At 46.8% G+C, this 17,088-nt stretch overlaps 4 protein-coding genes across 4 annotated transcripts; 1 reads left to right on the forward strand and 3 right to left on the reverse strand.

The window, feature by feature from the left end:
* Positions 1 to 4,342: 4,342 nt before the first annotated feature.
* On the reverse strand, positions 4,343 to 5,676 carry F9C07_2244622 (uncharacterized protein; the record flags this gene model as incomplete). The annotated part of the gene is made up of 3 exons (XM_041292274.2): positions 5,154 to 5,676; positions 4,579 to 5,098; positions 4,343 to 4,528 (listed from the first exon to the last, which is right to left on the reverse strand). The coding sequence occupies exons 1-3, from the start codon at positions 5,483 to 5,485 to the stop codon at positions 4,343 to 4,345; spliced, it is 1,038 nt and encodes a 345-aa protein (XP_041146667.2). The 5' UTR covers positions 5,486 to 5,676.
* Positions 5,677 to 5,901: 225 nt separating this feature from the next.
* On the reverse strand, positions 5,902 to 7,250 carry F9C07_2244623 (uncharacterized protein; the record flags this gene model as incomplete). Its single annotated transcript, XM_071510033.1, has 3 exons — positions 5,902 to 6,491; positions 6,591 to 6,877; positions 7,047 to 7,250. The coding sequence occupies 3 exons, from the start codon at positions 7,248 to 7,250 to the stop codon at positions 6,140 to 6,142; spliced, it is 843 nt and encodes a 280-aa protein (XP_071366634.1). The 3' UTR covers positions 5,902 to 6,139.
* Positions 7,251 to 11,301: 4,051 nt separating this feature from the next.
* F9C07_2283892 (putative prenyltransferase) lies at positions 11,302 to 13,546 on the forward strand. Its single transcript, XM_041286042.2, has 2 exons — positions 11,302 to 11,763; positions 11,852 to 13,546. Exon 2 carries the CDS (start codon positions 11,939 to 11,941, stop codon positions 13,277 to 13,279), a length of 1,341 nt encoding a protein of 446 aa, XP_041146668.1. The 5' UTR covers positions 11,302 to 11,763; positions 11,852 to 11,938; the 3' UTR covers positions 13,280 to 13,546.
* Positions 13,547 to 13,787: 241 nt separating this feature from the next.
* F9C07_2283893 (kinase-like domain-containing protein) lies at positions 13,788 to 16,886 on the reverse strand. Its single transcript, XM_041286048.2, has 2 exons — positions 15,689 to 16,886; positions 13,788 to 15,633 (listed from the first exon to the last, which is right to left on the reverse strand). The coding sequence occupies exon 2, from the start codon at positions 15,590 to 15,592 to the stop codon at positions 14,210 to 14,212; it is 1,383 nt and encodes a 460-aa protein (XP_041146669.1). The 5' UTR covers positions 15,593 to 15,633; positions 15,689 to 16,886; the 3' UTR covers positions 13,788 to 14,209.
* Between the last annotated feature and the right edge of the window lie 202 nt (positions 16,887 to 17,088).

Here is a 17,088-nt window from a genome sequence, read left to right on the forward strand (position 1 = left end):
TAGGTCATATTCTATCTACAGTAGTTGGGAGTCTACCAGTTATTTTTAGAGGCGCACAGCCGATCCGTACGGCATTGTTTGGGGATATGACACAACGGCCTAACCCCCGACTTCGAATTCCTGACCTCTAATGGAGCGTCACATATGAAACATGTTAGAGCATGGTCTTACCATCAGTAGCAGTGTAGGAGTATTGGCTTGTCCTTTGGGTCTGGTTTGGAACAGCGCTTTGTTCACTCCAAGCGTGTATCACACACACATGTTAGTACGCTCTATAAATAAAGATTTATTGTAACACAGTCATGATTGGAATATACCCAAAATAGACCATTTGGAAATTTATGATCATTACTTCATATGGTAAGCATACTCTTTTGTTCCTCTTTTGGACATTTATTATTCTTTCCCTGCCCATGAATCACAGGGGCGTAATTCACTAGCATGGAGGATAACCAGTCAAAGGTGGTCTGTTCCTTACTGTCAGCTCTAATTGCATCACCGAATGAATCTATAATTAGATCTTAGATTATAGGTCATAATAGTACTACACAATATGGGTTGTTCGCTAAGGGTTACGTGAAGTGTGGTCTTCTATCTTGGTGTGTAGTACTACCCATAATTAACTAATGATACGCGTAAATAATCCTTCACCACCATTCGGCCATTCCTTGAAGTCCATGTGAAGATAGATAATTAATGTCTACATCGACCATCACTTCCAGGTGTCCTTCTTATTCATGATCCTAATTCATTCCGGTTGGCCAGACGAATTAAAACTGACTAGCTAGCACAGTGGAGTTCGCCGTTGATAATGTCCGCCCCTTGCTGTGATTACTGATACCCTGCGTGGACCTCTATAGAAAGTGATCTACAGTGTCAACATTGGTGGAAGTGGTGATGAAAGCGCCAGCTACTAATGGATGAAGCTAAGCTGAGTGTGGTTCAGGCTGAATCTGAACGCCGAGGAATGTTATGTCATTCCACGTAGATATGAGGAAGTTCATGATTGAATGATGTATTCTTTCACATCTTTGACAACCTTTCGTATTCACATTTTGAAGCATATAGAGTTCTTTAGAGATACCCCTTAATGGCTGTCTATATTAATCTCCTTCTATTTCCTATTGACCCTCCCCTCGCCACACAGCAGGATTTCAACTCTTTAGATGGTATATATATTTTTCTCTGGTGAGTCTTGACATGATTCCATATGGCCTGTGTGTCTTGCTGTGCCAATATTTGTACAGCATTCAATAATATAGCCAGTTTTTTCCGTCATCCAAGCCCCATGCGCATTGCTTTCCCGCTACAGTGATGTCCTATCGGTTGACAACAACGAACCGCAACGGAGGACAGTTTTATGCCTTGTGGTAACAAGGTGTATTTCATCAAAATGTGTCAATGCTCACTAGTTTGTGGCTTCCTCAAGAACCACTTTGTCCTCTCCAAAAGCAAACTTTGTGACGCGGAAAAGCAAGCATTTCGAAGCATTAATTCTTAAAGTCTTCGACACACCAATGGTGTTGCGTCCGCTAGCCCGCCGCGCAATGTTCCCAGTCGACACCTGTGAGCTGTCTTTCTTTGCCAGTCATGCCTGCCCCCGACTGAGCTGGATCAGCTCCTGAGACGGTGTGTCAGTTGTCGCCAAAGCTCGAGGAAGATACCATCATGTGGCGAGCTTCGCTATGTGTCCATACATACTAACTAGAAGCCTCTATCAACGGAGCGAAATATACTGCTGCTTAGCTTCAGGACCTTGGGCACCTCAGTACGGCGATAGACTATTAGCTCTCTGACCCAATGCTTATAACGAGCTTACGTGGTTGATGGTTGGAATTTCCCCATATCAGGAGCAGATTCATTTCCACGTTCCGGAGCCACAATCTAGGAGACGTGACGAGGGGAGACAAATAGTTTCTAAGTCGAGGATACATGGCCGCTCTCGAAGGGCAATTCATGGCTTATGCTAGGTCATACAAACGTGACATGGGACAGTCCATGAAGAGTCAATGGAATCCAAAGCTCCCTGTCACTCACAGAAGGAGGTAAACATACAATTTATACGGCTTTCAAGCTTGGAGGAGCTCACCATGAGAAGTGTGTAGCCCAGGCAGCTCCAACTAATTCTGCCAGGCTAAACACTTCAATATTGATAGAGGCGGACAACTAAGACTCAGGGTGTGGCCGAGAATGAACAAATTAGTATGTCACTAACTGCAAAATGACCGACCATCTAGCGCCTGTATATCGTACTTCAAGCATAATGGCACACACACTCATCATGGCATTGGGCATTGTGCCTAATCCTCTAGATTCCTTCTCCGGCACCGTGCACATGCGGAGAATTCTCTGGAGCTTATCACATAGAGGACGCGGTAATGGCCGATGTGATTGCAGACAACGGAAATTTGGATCATTACCACCGAAGAACGATCCAGTAAATTTAACCTCGAATATTTCATCCTAAATGTGAATTATGCAGGGTTCTGTATGTTTCAACCTGAGCTGATTCTCCAAGCCTCCATTGCCATTACGACAGATATTTCCCCAATCACATCTTCAATGGTTCAATAAGCCCGTTTACCAATAGACGATGTGTTGCGCCTTTCAGTCAAAACTCCCGGAGGGTACACCTGAGGGTATTTGGTCCACAATCGGGGCCGTAAAGCGCCTAGTAATCAGGCAGCGATCTAATCCGAAAGGAGAGCCATATATGTTGCTGCACAATGCTCCCCTTGTTATTATAGAAAGCATAGGCGAAAACAGGAAGCTGATTGGATCGAGAGGGGTCCAGTTCTGTTATGGTTCTACAACGCGCCGGCTGATGATGAATTTCCCCAGCGCTCCCCATGTGGCAGCTAGATCATTAGGTCATATATTTCGCCGGGTATTTAATATTTCTGGACTGGCAGACAATTACGAGAGGCTTAGCTCATGACCTGCCGATAATGGTCGTGTGAAGAAAGAACCTGATGACCAAGGGGTACGATGCCAGGAATATCTCCCAGCCAGACGGAACCAGAACTGGTCCACAGTGGCCTTAGAGTGTGGATGGTCCGAGTCACTGGCCCAGCTGAGGAGGGAGGCGAGTATATGGATTTTGAGAGAATGGCAGTTACCATAATTTCGGTTGAACGTTGCCAGCATGAAATCCAAGTGGAAACGTGAGTGCCCACAGCCAGCGTAGCGCCAGGGGTAGTCTGCATTTTCAGTCTGTTTGTGCCCAAACCATATCTAGCAAGGAGACGACGGGTGGTAAACTAATAAAGGGCCCTTATTTGCGTATCACCTCCGCGGAATTATGGCTGCGTGGACCAACAGAAGGGGAAGGGGTGATATTATCCGGCAATAGTTATACCCCTCCACTAAACAGTGCTAATCCGGCTTATAGGCCGGACGAGGTCGCGGTGATGCCCCCGGGTCTCTGTGGCTTCCGCAAAAGCCTCTTCCTCCGCGATAGGTTCCTGTCCCTTCGCAAATGGTCACGTTGACCAACGTCCTTAAAGTCCCTGCGAGTAGGGGTCTCGCTTTGGTAGGTCCACCAAGACGCCCGAGGGAGCCCCCAGGATTGCGTGGGATCGACCGGTGCATGCTGTTAATACCGATGTTAACGACTGGGCTTCGGGTCAGTTTGTTGAACTTTCTGCGGACGTGGTTCATCTCGCGTCTAGGTGTCAACCTCGTAGTTCTGCTGGGTATCCTACCCTGGAGAGGCTTGTAACTTCTATCTGGCCGAGAAACGCGGTTAATCTGCGACGGCCGTTCGGTTGTTCTGCTAGTACGACTACGGCCAGCTAGCTCATGTAGCGATCCGTGCCATACAGTGACCTTGAGTGTTCACTCGAACCGGAATGAGATACATAATATCTTAATCGCCATCAAACGGGAGATTAGCACGCACCAGAATAGATATTAAGTGTCGACAATTAGGTGTGGTCCTCTGAAGGTCATTAGGAGACTGTATTAGATGATTTTGATTCTACAGATCAAATGTCGATGAGTATCTGTTTATGACGAGAGAGGTATAATAGAACGCACTGGTTCAAGGCCGGTCGGCATTTCGGAATATGCGTCACTATGCATATTATAGCTTGAGGGAGTGGAGTATTGTCTATCTGGTATCTACTATAGATGAAAAGATAATGTCGTTAGATTTTCAGCTATTTGCGTGCAACATGGTAGGTTGTAATTCAGTATTGACTCAGTAAAAGACAAGATGAAACCCTTGCGACAGGAACAAAAGGAGAGCAAAATCAACATCGAGGAGGTCCTACAGACAAGCTAAGAACCAATGAGGCACTGCAAGCATTCAGTCTAGACATGAGCATAAAGCTACTCTGGCCTACCAGGCTGCCGCTATGCCTCTGCTATAATATTTCGTGGCTCCCCAATTGGCTTGCTCGGGGAGCTGCAAGCCGATGACACGGTCTATGCAGGAAGTGACGACACTTTCGGAGTTGAAGATTCGTGGACTGTACGACTTGGCGGGGTCTGATTTGCAGCTCTCCGTGTTGTACCCCTTCGCGAGCTATTGGAAGGTGGAGATCTGCGCATCAAAGAACGTCGCTGCTTTCGTACCAGGATGCAGATAGCCACCACCAGTACACCCAGTCCAATATCAACCACCCCAGCTCCGATACCAATTCCTGCTTTATCCTCCGCGGATAGACCGTAATCCGTGAATGATCTAGAGATTGTCGAGGATGATGCTGTTGAGATAGTTGATGAGAGACCTATCGCCGAGGGGGAGGCTAAAACTGACGAATCTTCGGACAGGGTGCTAACGAGTGAGGAGTTGATCATAATGGAACCACCTTTGGGCAGGATGTTCGCCGAAAAGGTATTTACAGTGGTTTCTGTTGCGGTTGCCGCGACTGCTGTACTGGTCGTAATTGAGACGGAAGTGTCAATGTTCCATCCCATTACCGCCATCGCCCTCACAGTCGAACTTGTGGTCAAGGTCGTTGTCACTATTATCCAGCCCCTAGAGCCCTCTGGTGCAGTGGACCCAAAGGTCAGTACAATGTTAGAGGACACGCTTGATAAGCAGTCCCCGTTCATCTGGGCATATAGGCTTGCGATCTCGCGGATATACCCCCTTACTTCTGATCAGCTGCTGCAAGATGTGTACTCGTTTAAATAGATGCACGTACGAAGGACAGCACACTGCAAGTGTGCTAGAGCCATCCTTCACTGAAATTCCCGCCGTGTAGAGGTAATCAGGACAGGTCAGGGGCCCTAGGCTAATTGAGGTGTCTGGTTGCCCTAAAGCCGCTTGCTTCGACGAGGCAACTACCTCTGGTGGGACACATCTCACCAATGGGTCACCTTCGAGGCCATATTCGGGATCGAACGCAGTCAGTGCAGCAGCATTGATGTGAAAGCTTGTCGAACAGCCTGATGGTAAGTTCCAGTTTGAAGTAAGAGGAAGCCATGATGTGACGCGCTTATCAACAGTCGCCATTGGTTTCAGCGTTGCTGACATGGGGATGGTATTGTATAGGGTTATCAACGTTTGTACGACTCGTGAGATTCAGTTCACAATATTCGATGGTGCCGTTCTCAGGTTCTGTCAGGCTCTTGTCCCAAGGTTCACGACAGGATATCTCAGAGCAGACCAGCAAGCTCGTATACCGACAAGGGATGTAATGCTTAAGGCTAACTGTAAATGCAGGCATCTTGCCTTAGTCATATAGTAGGATCCTCAACTTAGCAAGGTTGCACAAGATATACCAGTCACAAAAGCATACAAAGGAAGTTTAAGTCTACTTGAGGTCTAGCCAGAGAACAGACCCAATCACTGGGGAGGGAAACCATAATCGAACATTTGACCATGCAGACCTTGCAAAGACCGCCCATTCTCGAAAGTCCCCGTAATCTAATGTTAAGGAAGTGGTTCTGGGAAGTCTTTGGACTAATTCGAAAACATATCGGTATCGGCAACAGTGACAGTTACATGTTGGTTAAAGGTGTGACGAAGTTTGGAACACTTCGGTATAGTAGGTCGGACATGAAGCCAATGTTTACACAACGCCTGAGCTAGGGTTACATCGATAGACAGGCTCAGAATCTAAAAGTTCTAGGTCATCGCATTTTCCCTCGAGGGTTTTCAACAGTCTAATAGCACTATATCATTCGTTTAGCCAAGTGACAGAAGTTGAGAACGGGCAGGAACAGTATCATCAGAAAATGGATCAGTCACTCTGGGCTTTCTCATCTTACGGTTGCACCAATTGGTCTCACGCAGAAGCTCCTTCAGCCACGCCGTAGCATCACGAGGGATCTGTACTCTGGATGAAAGCAGAAATTCAGTCACCTGGAGATGGTTCCCCTCACTGACTATGAAGAGTGGCGAGCGCTGATAGTGATCAGTGGCATATGGATTTGCCGCCGCCTCTAGAAGAACTCGTACAGTGCCTAAACGCCCAATGGTGACCGCAAACTGGAGTGGAGTGGCGCCCGTGTGATTGTACGTGTCGATTGACTGCTGGCTGATTTGAAGACATTCTAGTCAAATTCGTGTCCGGCAGACATCCTCATTGTTTGTCCTCGCGGCGTAGTCAAGGGCGCACCAGCCGTCCTTATCCTACGCAAGATGGTCGTGTTTATGTTGTAGTAACTCCAATATCGTGTCAGCATTTGCTTTGTCAATACTATGCTTCAAGGTGGACGAGAATTGGGATATATCGGAGATAGGGTTAGGCTTAACACTGGTGCGATGGAAGATCCCATCGTCCTCGACTTCTTTGATACGAGTAGTAACCGGCGACACGTCGTCCCGATTTTGATCTTGTACGAAATGGAGAGCCAATGTCGTGGTCAGGCTGGAGCGCCTGCCTCCCACATCCACAGCTTCATGAATATCGAAACCATAGTTCTGGTTGAAGTCAACCTCTGAACTATCCCTACCCTTCCGACGCGTTGGGGAATACTCACGTCCCAATGAAACACATGTTGATTGCTATAGACTTAATACTATGGTCAATCTCTCTCAAGCCAGCTTCGATAACTAGTTTACCTTCTCCCTTGTAAACTAGATACCTCACCGCCTCTCGTAAGAAGGAACTGGTTTGGTACTGCTTCAAAGCTTTCGGCTGCTTAATTAACAACATGGCAGGGGTTCGCTGGCGCGCCACGGGATTAACCTGTGTCATGGATGCCGCCTCCTTAATCATATCATCGTCCGAGCTGATATATTGTCGATATGTTCTTCGTCGCGCTGGGAATATTCCTCTTGTGTTCCATTCCATTGTCAGTCGTGATGGGGGGATATAAAGCCTCGGTTGCGCTGTGTTAAGTATGTATCGTGCTTATGCATATGCTTAAGCGCCTGCACCTTTCTAGTACTACTTGGCCTAATGACCTGAATTGATTCAATAGTGACTCTTTATAATGTCATATGGCACTGAGGTATCGGCTGGACGATGTCTCCTTTCTAATTATTTTCCTCATCACCGGATTATATATCTTCAAATACAACGACCACTCCTCGAACCCAGGAACTTACCGCTCCAAAATAAAGTCATCGGACAACAAAGATAGATATGGATAAAGAGAATGAAAAAGGAAAATATCCAAGTCCAGTATTCCATCCACATTACATAGATAACAGCTTTGATTTGTTGGTTCAACTGGCTTTAATTCCTTCCAATCCAAATTAACCTTCAAAACCTGGTTATTTCCAGTTGCTAAACGTCCCATATAGCTCAATTTCGAGCCCTCAAGTCATGCCCTAAATACTATATCTCTACAGCGGATAACATCGTATGCATTTACAATCAATGTATTTTAACACATGGTAACTCTTGGTGCTCCATAACACAAAAACAACATGGACCCATCCCTCCGTGTTGTAGTTAGGTGCCAGATACTTTATAACACTCCGTGTCTCTTGCTGTGATTATCACTTTAACTGCCGGCCAGCGTCCTAGCAAGTGGAATGTCGCTGTTAATAGCATGTTCACTCTACAGTACTGTACTGACAGACAAGAGCCACTACTCAGAATCCAGGCCTACTTTCACAATAGCGATACATTTATTCCTTTAGCTATTCAGGATGCCGCCGTCCCCCATCACTCTTCGAAAAATCAGCGAAAGGTAAGACGGGCTGGAATGAGACGCTTTGCTTTCAAACCAGGCACGGTAGCCCTCTAGTCTCGCTTCGAGGATCCCTTCAAACCCCTCTCTGCTACACCCAAGAAGCCTATACTGAGCACCTTGCTTTTCTGCCAGAGGAGGTTAGGACGGGCTTATGAGAGGTGCGAATTTGTAATTAGATCTAGGTGGAGGAGCGTTTCGATTCACATCAAGCAGCGCGATTACATGCCGAACCTTGTCTAGAGATACGGAAGATGCATGCATTGGTATACTTAGGTGGCCGTAAACATTATAGCCAACACAGTATCGGTGCTGTTCATACGGTGGCTCGTCTCTCTGCCATACCCCCGACCCTTAGATTATAGTAACACCACGGATACCGTACGGCCCATATAGGCACACAATCCCTCGAAAGTCATTAATGTCTATTGTCACTCGGATTCCGGGATACCGCCAATGGGCATACATATTCAAACATGGATGAGACATCTGCATCGTCGTTTGCTTCGCTCCGGGTGTTGAATAGCTGAGCATGGGACTTGGTTGGTCGTCGAAGATGAATTCTATACTGGTTATACACACGTTGGCCCTGTCCTGAACGGCTGATATAGCGATTTAGCTCAGAGATAATAATAATTTGACAGATTCCACGTATATATCGCGATAGATGGTATTATAGTAGTGGTACAGAGCACTACCGCGAAAGTCTAGCGGACGACCCCTGCCGGAGTGAATAGCCAAGGTTGTGTCTCGAAGCCACCGTAACTCCTCCCAGACCTGGACTTCGAGTTGAAAGCACCATCTGCAGTTCAGGTTACAGGTACAGTGGTAAAGAAGCCTCCAGTCAACCTCGCGTCTGCGCCCGGGGTTGGTGAACTCTCTGACCATAGGAAGAAGAAACCCACGATCCCCATTAATGTCGAACCTTGTCCTCCAGAAGGTAGGACTCCAAAAGAGTACCGCCATAGGACGTGATGCATGACGAAGACTCAGAAAGTCACGAGTAAAAAGGAGCACTGCAATCGATTCAAGTACCTCCGATGGCAGTACTCGAAAACAATCTGTCAAAAGTTGAGAAGGCTACACTATCTGCTCTGATAGAGGCTTTAGAGGCTTCGGCGGGTCTCTTGCAAACCGCATAAGCTCTTCAAGACTTGACAGCCCAAAATGGCCATTAGGTGCTAAATCATTTTGATATTCGGGGCGCCTAACATCTTGACCTCCTCTCCATAGTGGCATCCAGTAATCAATAGTGTTCCCTATTCTCGGTGGTAAACGCTCCAATGCCTCGTACAGACACTCTAAAGTGGAACTCACCGGGACCAAAATGCCCCAATAGTCGTTGCCAACATAGCTCGTGGACAAGGTATAGGTCTGTTTCTCGGTGTGCGGGCCTAGTACTGGTGCCCCATTGTTCGGTCTCGTGATCGTCGGGAAGGCGATACCATGGATGTAGCCCTCTTGTCGAGAATATCCCGGTGACCTTGACCCCAGTAGAGGGACAATATACTAAGTGCAATGAACAGGAGCTAACGATGCCAGTTGGAATATTGGACAAGAATCCAACTCACAGGCTCGGGTCTGTTTCGTCCATGGTAGGCCAGTTACCATATCGAGACTACATATCATGCAGAATGGAACGGCGCGCTGCGAGCCGCTCAATAAATTTGCGGAGAACATAATTCGGGACTTGATCTGAGTTGTATCGCCGTGACGGCCTTTGGCAGACGGTGCTCGCAAGCCTGCAATATATGCCCCGACGCTATGATAATATATGTCCACAATGACAGTAACCATGTTTAATAAATGATATCACATTACTTCTAGATGTGATGTAAAAGGTGGAGCAAGTATATATGTCAGTTGGGTAGTCAGTGGTTCGCATATGATGATGTTTACAGTGTATAGCACTATGAAAATATCACAACTCGTATACAGGAGGTACTGTGACCGGATAGCTTCACTTCTCACTATACTGATATGAATTCTATGGGATTAACGGATAGAGCTTGTTGTAGTATTTAGAACCGAATAGAATGTAATAGACCATTTGGATATCATTGCCTCATTCAATCTGGTTTCGTTTCCCTCATAACAGTACTCATCTCATGATAGTCCTTGATATAATCCATAAGATTATGTAATGAGGGTACCACACAAATCAATCCAGTTGTTGGTAATAATTGGGAATTACCTGGACAATACCTTCAGCAGCGATGACTGGTTCGTACTTCCCTCTCTATTAGGTACACGTACTTTGTGGGTAGTAAAGGCTGACTATGACACCAGGATGTTCAGCACAGCATTGAGTGCGAAGGCGGCGCCGTAACATGTGAGGAATTTAATTATAACGAGTCCATGTGAGAATGTCCATTTATTTTACCCCGTGCCCGTGTGAAACACTCAGTTCGTCTTGTATTTGTTGAATATGCATGGCTGATAGTGTCCTTTTCTTCACCTCGTTGCCCGTGTTATTATACATGCAATTCGCCCAATCGTCTGAAAGACACCCTGCCAAACCCGAAGGTACCTTCCCGGTAGTCGCATATAGTATAACCAGATACTATTATATCGTCCTCTTGGTAGATTCCTTTAGTCAAGGGCTGAAGATGAGGTACGTAATTAGATATATGTTCGTTGTTATTAGGAAATATAGGTAAAACTCCAGGACAAGTAGGCAAAGCTCAAAAATAAATATGTGATTATTATCACTTCACTGATTTCCTGATTGATATCTTGGTATACTGAATTCCGTATACAAGGCTGAGCAAAAGAATGAGATTTGCCGATTTTGAAGTTGCCAACAATGGTATGTGGGGAATCAATTCAGACACGTATTTCAATTGCTTATATTGAGTGAATACCCAAGAGTGGGGTTGCTTATATCGAGGTTTTACGCTAGGATCATGTAAGAGCGAGAATTATCAGCTTCAGCTATGTCTACGTACAGGAGAAGATCGCCAGACGAGCGGGGCCATTGTGGCGAATTCAGCTCCTCTAAGGAATATTCAAGATGACGTGGAACATTGTAAATGCTACATTGGTTAGTGTCCAATCTATCAATTTTAGATCCCCATAGTGAGGCAAAAGTGATCGACCTGTGGCCAGCCATCAAGTCCACGACCAGGCGGTCTATTCAACTAGCCATAAAGCTATTCCTATCGAGCAATATCTAGCCCCATGATTGCCATGGTACGTATGAGTATTCTATTCTTTTCACGATTCAAGGAACCACCCCGGGGCACAATGACGTTTGAATTGACTTCCCGTCACCACGAGAGCTTAATGTCGAACGGACATCGCGCCGAGGGTAACTGAGACTTATGAACTTACCATATTAGCTAGCCTAGACTTCCCTGGTCTGATTCTTCACTTGCCACACACGCGCGTGCGCATCCCCCACCGCCAGAAACTGGTGAGATGCAAGGTGACAGACTGGCCTTTCAGCCTGCCCCACTCTCGTGCAGCAATATCTGCGTATGTGTTGGGATGTAAATCACGAGCCCAGGGATGGAGTGATTGGAATCGTGGATCGGGCATGTTCGGTTGGGATCATATTGCAGATATGTCTGTACTTAGCGATCTGTATTTCTACTCACACACTAGCGGTCAGTCAGTGCTGCACAATCACTTACGTCGACTGCCTCCAGGAATTCTACTGTCAAGGTTAGCCTCTGTCCCAGCAATATTTATATTCTACCTCATCACAGTCAGATGGAGGGAGAACTAGTCCGGAAGCTCAGCTACAGTTCAGTAGTGACTGTCTCCCGTTCAACACTGCAACTACACTGTGACCATTGCGAGCTCACATCAAATACCACCGCATTGCGACTATTGAACTATGTCTCTTCGGAACGACCTTGACAACGGGCGGCCAACCAAGCGGCTCGAGTCATGGGATATCGCGTCAATGTGGCTCAGCGATCGAAAAGACGAAATCCAGGACTGGTGGGACTTCAGCGGACCCCAACTAGCAACACTCGCACACGAAGCCGGCTACAGCACCATGACCCAAATTGAATTACTCTTGTTCTTTCGCTCAGTTGTGTTACCAAGGATGGGGCGGTTTCCTGATGCGTGCCGGCCACGTGCGTGCGCCCAAAGCCGAAGCATACTCACCTATGACGGCTCCCCTATTGAATATAGTTGGAAATGGAATAACTCTGCGAACGACCATCCGGAGATTCGTTTTTGCGTGGAGCCAGTGGGCGATGGTTTGTGTGCCGATGGGATCGTGGGTGGTAAGCTTCGTGCCACAGATGAAATCCTGGTGCAACTTGCAAAGCGAGTGCCAAGTACGGATCTTGAATGGTATCATCATTTTCGGGATTCATTTGGCCTTGGGCATTGGACGGATGGTCCCCTCCATGAAGACGCAGGTACGTGGCAGATGCGAAGGCCACGAATGCCAGTTGCCTTTGAATTTACGCCAAAAGGAATAGTCACCAAGGTGTACTTTACCCCACCAGCCACTCTGGATGATATGCCCTCTTTCAACATGTTTGCAGATGTTGTGCGGCCGATTTGTGACAAAGATACTACGGCCCTAGATGAGTCTATGGAATATCTTTCCAGGGACCCGGTTGGGGCCACTTTACGACCCGATGTTTTGGCAATTGATTGCATCTCGCCTCTAAAATCACGGATAAAGCTCTACGCAGGAACGGCAATGACAACTTTCACGAGTGCCATCTCTGTACTGACACTGGGTGGGCGGATCCCAGTGACTCGACACTCCATCGATGAGATGTGGGCGTTGTTCCGCATGGTCCTAGGGCTCCATGATAAATTCTTGCAGGACGAGGAACTACCCGTGCAGAATCCATTCCAACCGAGTCGCGCACATCCTGAAGACTACTACAGCGGCTTACTCTATTATTTCAACCTTGCACCGGGGGCACAGTTACCCGACGTGAAACTGTACTTACCCGTGATCCGGTACGGCCGCTCAGATGCAGACATCGCGCTCGGGTTGCAACGGTTCATGGCGTCGAGGCATCGCGGACAATATGTAGATGGATTCCAGCGGGCTATGGAGATCATCAGCCAGAGGCACAAGAGCGGAAATGGCCATCGTATCCAGACTTATATTGCATGTTCATTCGATAAGGACGGCTCTCTTTCACTGACGTCGTACCTGAATCCTGGGGTTTATTTTTCATCGGAAACAGTTGATGTTTGAGCTTCCAGGGAGCCTGGGAAAGGACTTTTCTGTGTTGTATTATCTTTGTGGTCGGGCATCTGGTTGTTTGAATCAATTAGTTTCATTTGGTGTATTTTGTTTTCTGTGATATATATTAGCGTATTTGGAAACACCTCCTACATTTCGTGTTCGCATACGTTCTATGTCGATCCCTTAGTCCTGATGTGATCCTCAGTTAACTAGGAGACGAGCCTCATTCGCTGTTATACCTCTAGATGACTGCAGAATGGCCCTTGTAATTCCGTACTCAATGGTCTCCCATGAGTTGATAATATCTTACATTGCGAATATGGTCTCACTGAAAATATTTGTGGATTCGTCAGTTGTTGTTGATATGGCTTGGCCCTTTCGGGCTATTCCTTGTACCAGACTGATATTGCCATAGGCCCTACAAAATATGTTGGGGATAAATTGTAGAAGGCACAGCTTTAGTGCCGTATGGCTATTTTAGTCGAGTGGGATTGAGGAAAAGTTTTGATCAATGGATCCTCCGTTCAGCCGATGCAGCGTCTACACCACTATAGGACACTGAGTCATAAGCACATAGCAGTGTAAGAGCTTGCTAAAAGTTTTCTAAATATAATGAAGGCATGTTGCCTTTTTATGGCACAGTTTGGAGAGCGAAGAGTAAGGTTACCTTGCCCGGGTTGGGCATTTTTGGCTCTATGCCGAGTATGTACAAAGGGGATACATATCCTACCGATCTTGTATACATTTGTCAGGAACTTCTCGAAAATGAAAAATGCAATGCACTACTCCGAGTAGACAATAGGATCCTGGAAGCATAGCAACAATTATTGTAGTAAGGTGTCCTCTGAGTTGATACCTATCCACTGGAGTGCTCCTTCAACTATGTCCTTCGGCAATCATACCATTGAGAGATACAATATTGCTAGCAATTTCCCTATCCTACTGGGCTGATTGAAGCAATTTTTCAAAGCCGCGCCGGACCGATTCCAATTGTTCATCCTCAAGGTCATCATCAGCTAGTCCAAAACAAACCTCCCACAGCTCAAGGTCCTCAGGAAACCCCTCTTGCTTGGACACTTCGGTGAACAGCTTTTGCACAATTTCAGGCAGGTTAATCGGCTGATCAGCAGCAATTGAAAGACTCTCCAAGACTGGTAAGTGTCGGTGTAGATTGCGCTTAGATAGAGCAATGCAATTTGCATCAGCATCTGCTTCTGCTTCTGCAATGGCAGACTTGACCATGTCTCGATATATGTCTCGATAATGGGAAAGTTCCTCTGGCGAATTCTCCTGAACAAAGCATTCCTCCATTCCATAACCGTAGTTCATAGGATCCCAATCGCGAGTAAGCCATCCCGGGTATCTCTCGTTACCCAGGAATCTTGGCACAGTGGAGACACCTTCCCAATCAATCAATGCACAGACCTTTCCTTCATCAGAAACTAAGATATTCTGAAAGTTAAAGTCAGGATGTGTCAAGACGAAGGGCTCTTGCGCGAGCTCGGACCATGGTAGCCATTCTATAAAGTGCTTTAGAAGTTGATGTGCCCCTTGGCTGAACTTGTCATCAGGCGGCTCATGACGCTCGAACATGCAAAGCATCCAAGCCTTAGGGTCCGAAGCGGGCTGAATCTCCGATTGGATGACTGTGTCCCATACGTCATTCGTTCTTAATTCCTCCAGCATTGCTGGCATATCCATGACTCTCAAGGGGCCCACGCCGATGGGATTGTTGCCGTCATCGAAGATTGGCGAACCGGCCTCGGAAAAGGTAAATTTATTGAGCTGCAGCATAATCTTGGACAGGTCCTGTAGAACCTGTATCCGATGACGCTCCAGAGTGGCATCATCTAGTTCTTCGTTGAACCAAACATGGCTGGTCGATTTGCCATCGATATACTCCATCAAAATGTAGGGACAACCCAGGTCATTATCCATGGAAGCTGAGAATGAGAAGACCGTGGGGATAGGAATGGTCGTTTCTCGCCTCAAGAGCTGCATTGTCGAGGCTTCAGCGGTCAAGACGCGGGCATGCATATCGTTGAAGCGGTCCGGATATCCATTCACGGGAATTTTCAAGACCCACTTCTCACCCGTATTGAATTCTAGCGGAAAGAGGATGTTATTCGAACCGAAGAACCGCTCAGGCAAAACACTACAGCTAGGGCATGTCGGCGTTCGGCCTGCTTCTCGTTCACCCTGCTGGTAAATAGACGAGGCAAATGGTGGTATCTTGGCGAGGTCCAAATGGTCCAGAACCTGCTGAAATACCGCCATGTCATCTTCTCCGTCGCTTGGTGCGACATCGCTTGGCTGACTCATGATGCTGGGGCTTCCTGGTCGGCAGTCCTTTTCCCAACCAGCTGGACACTATTAGCTACTGACCGAATTTAACCATCACTGCAAGGAACGACCTACATGGAACACAGAGGAGTGTAGATATTGAGGTGCAATGTTAATGTAGAAGTGGGTAAGGGAGTTTTGTTGGCTTGCGCGGAAAAACACCCCGCACGTGAGACCTTTTAACGCTCTGCAGGTCAAAACCAACTAGGTATGAAAAAACAACAAACGAAAAAAGAAAAGAAAAGAAAAGTACCAAAAAAGAGAAAGAAAATGGAAAGTGACCTTTTTGCGATGAAGGAGGAAAGAATACTAGCACGGAAATAAGTTCTTGGTGTCTATATACCCCCGCTAGGAAGTGGTGCCCTCATATATGTAAAATGGTTGGTCTGTGGTTGGAGCGGGGTCAACTTTTCTCTTTATCCCAGCCCTAAAAATTAAGGCGCGCATGCCGTTATCACACTCACCCTTAGTTGATGATGTGCCCGATTATCTGCTGCCACAGACGCTGACAATTTTGGAACATGGAGCATTCTCCATTAATAGTCGTCTTCTGACAGACTCGCCAGCATTGGACGGCCCCTAAGCGCCAACATTGAAAGTTATTAACACTGACCGAGGATAACCACCCCGGTCACATCCCACTCGCTCTGGAGCTCCAATGAAACAAACCGACATCTTCTTTATCCTAGTCCCTTCTCTGGCGCTTAGATTCAGAACGGTCGAGAACAACAACAATCACACGATTGCCACGTCGCCCTGAGCTTTATTGGATGGGGTGTGTTGACACTATTTCTGGTTGACTGAATGCTGATCTTCCCCCTGAACGCCGATGAAGGTGGCCCATGACTCAGGCTTTACGCTCGACTCAGCCTCGGCGGCTCTTAAAACATTCGAGACAAATAAAACAGCATTTCAGGAGCCATGTCGGAAAAGCACAACTCCCGGACGGAAGATAAATATAGAAACAAAGTCAACGATATCAGCCAGTGTTTCAAACTGGGGAGTCTAGGTCGATACACACCACTCGAAGGTTTCCGAGGGCGTTATCTTGGACATCAATCTGGTATTCGTGTGGTCAACATATCCCGACATTGCGAAGAAGCTGACCACCCCTAGCCGCCGAGGCGCAATTGAAGATCCAAAACAAAGGGTTGCATCTACTTGTAATGGAGGTGATACTCTCAGCCTCGATGGCTCCCCTATCGCGTTGGCTGAGCAAGGGGAGAGTCTTGCATATAAAGCCGAATACCATCACCTCGTCGACATTCTTCTTCAATCCGTAGTATCGACGAAAAACCATCTCTGTAATAAACTATTGACCAAAACCTCCCTGGACGTGTTTTATTTCTTTTCCCACCTTGTACTTCAGGAAGGAATCTTTGGTTTCCTTCAATTTGACTTGAAAAGATCAGCCACACTCTTTTTGTCCTTTCCTGCTTGATATTTGTCCAACATGCCCCGTGGTGGCAACTATC

This window comes from Aspergillus flavus, chromosome 4, assembly GCF_009017415.1.
Source record: "Aspergillus flavus chromosome 4, complete sequence".
Lineage (NCBI taxonomy): Eukaryota > Fungi > Ascomycota > Eurotiomycetes > Eurotiales > Aspergillaceae > Aspergillus > Aspergillus flavus.

What these genes read in the sequence shown, in the direction of transcription:
- F9C07_2283892 (XM_041286042.2), top strand. Translation starts at nt 11,939, where the DNA reads ATGTCTCTTCGGAACGACCTTGACAACGGGCGGCCAACCAAGCGGCTC.
- F9C07_2283893 (XM_041286048.2), bottom strand. Translation starts at nt 15,592, where the DNA reads ATGAGTCAGCCAAGCGATGTCGCACCAAGCGACGGAGAAGATGACATG.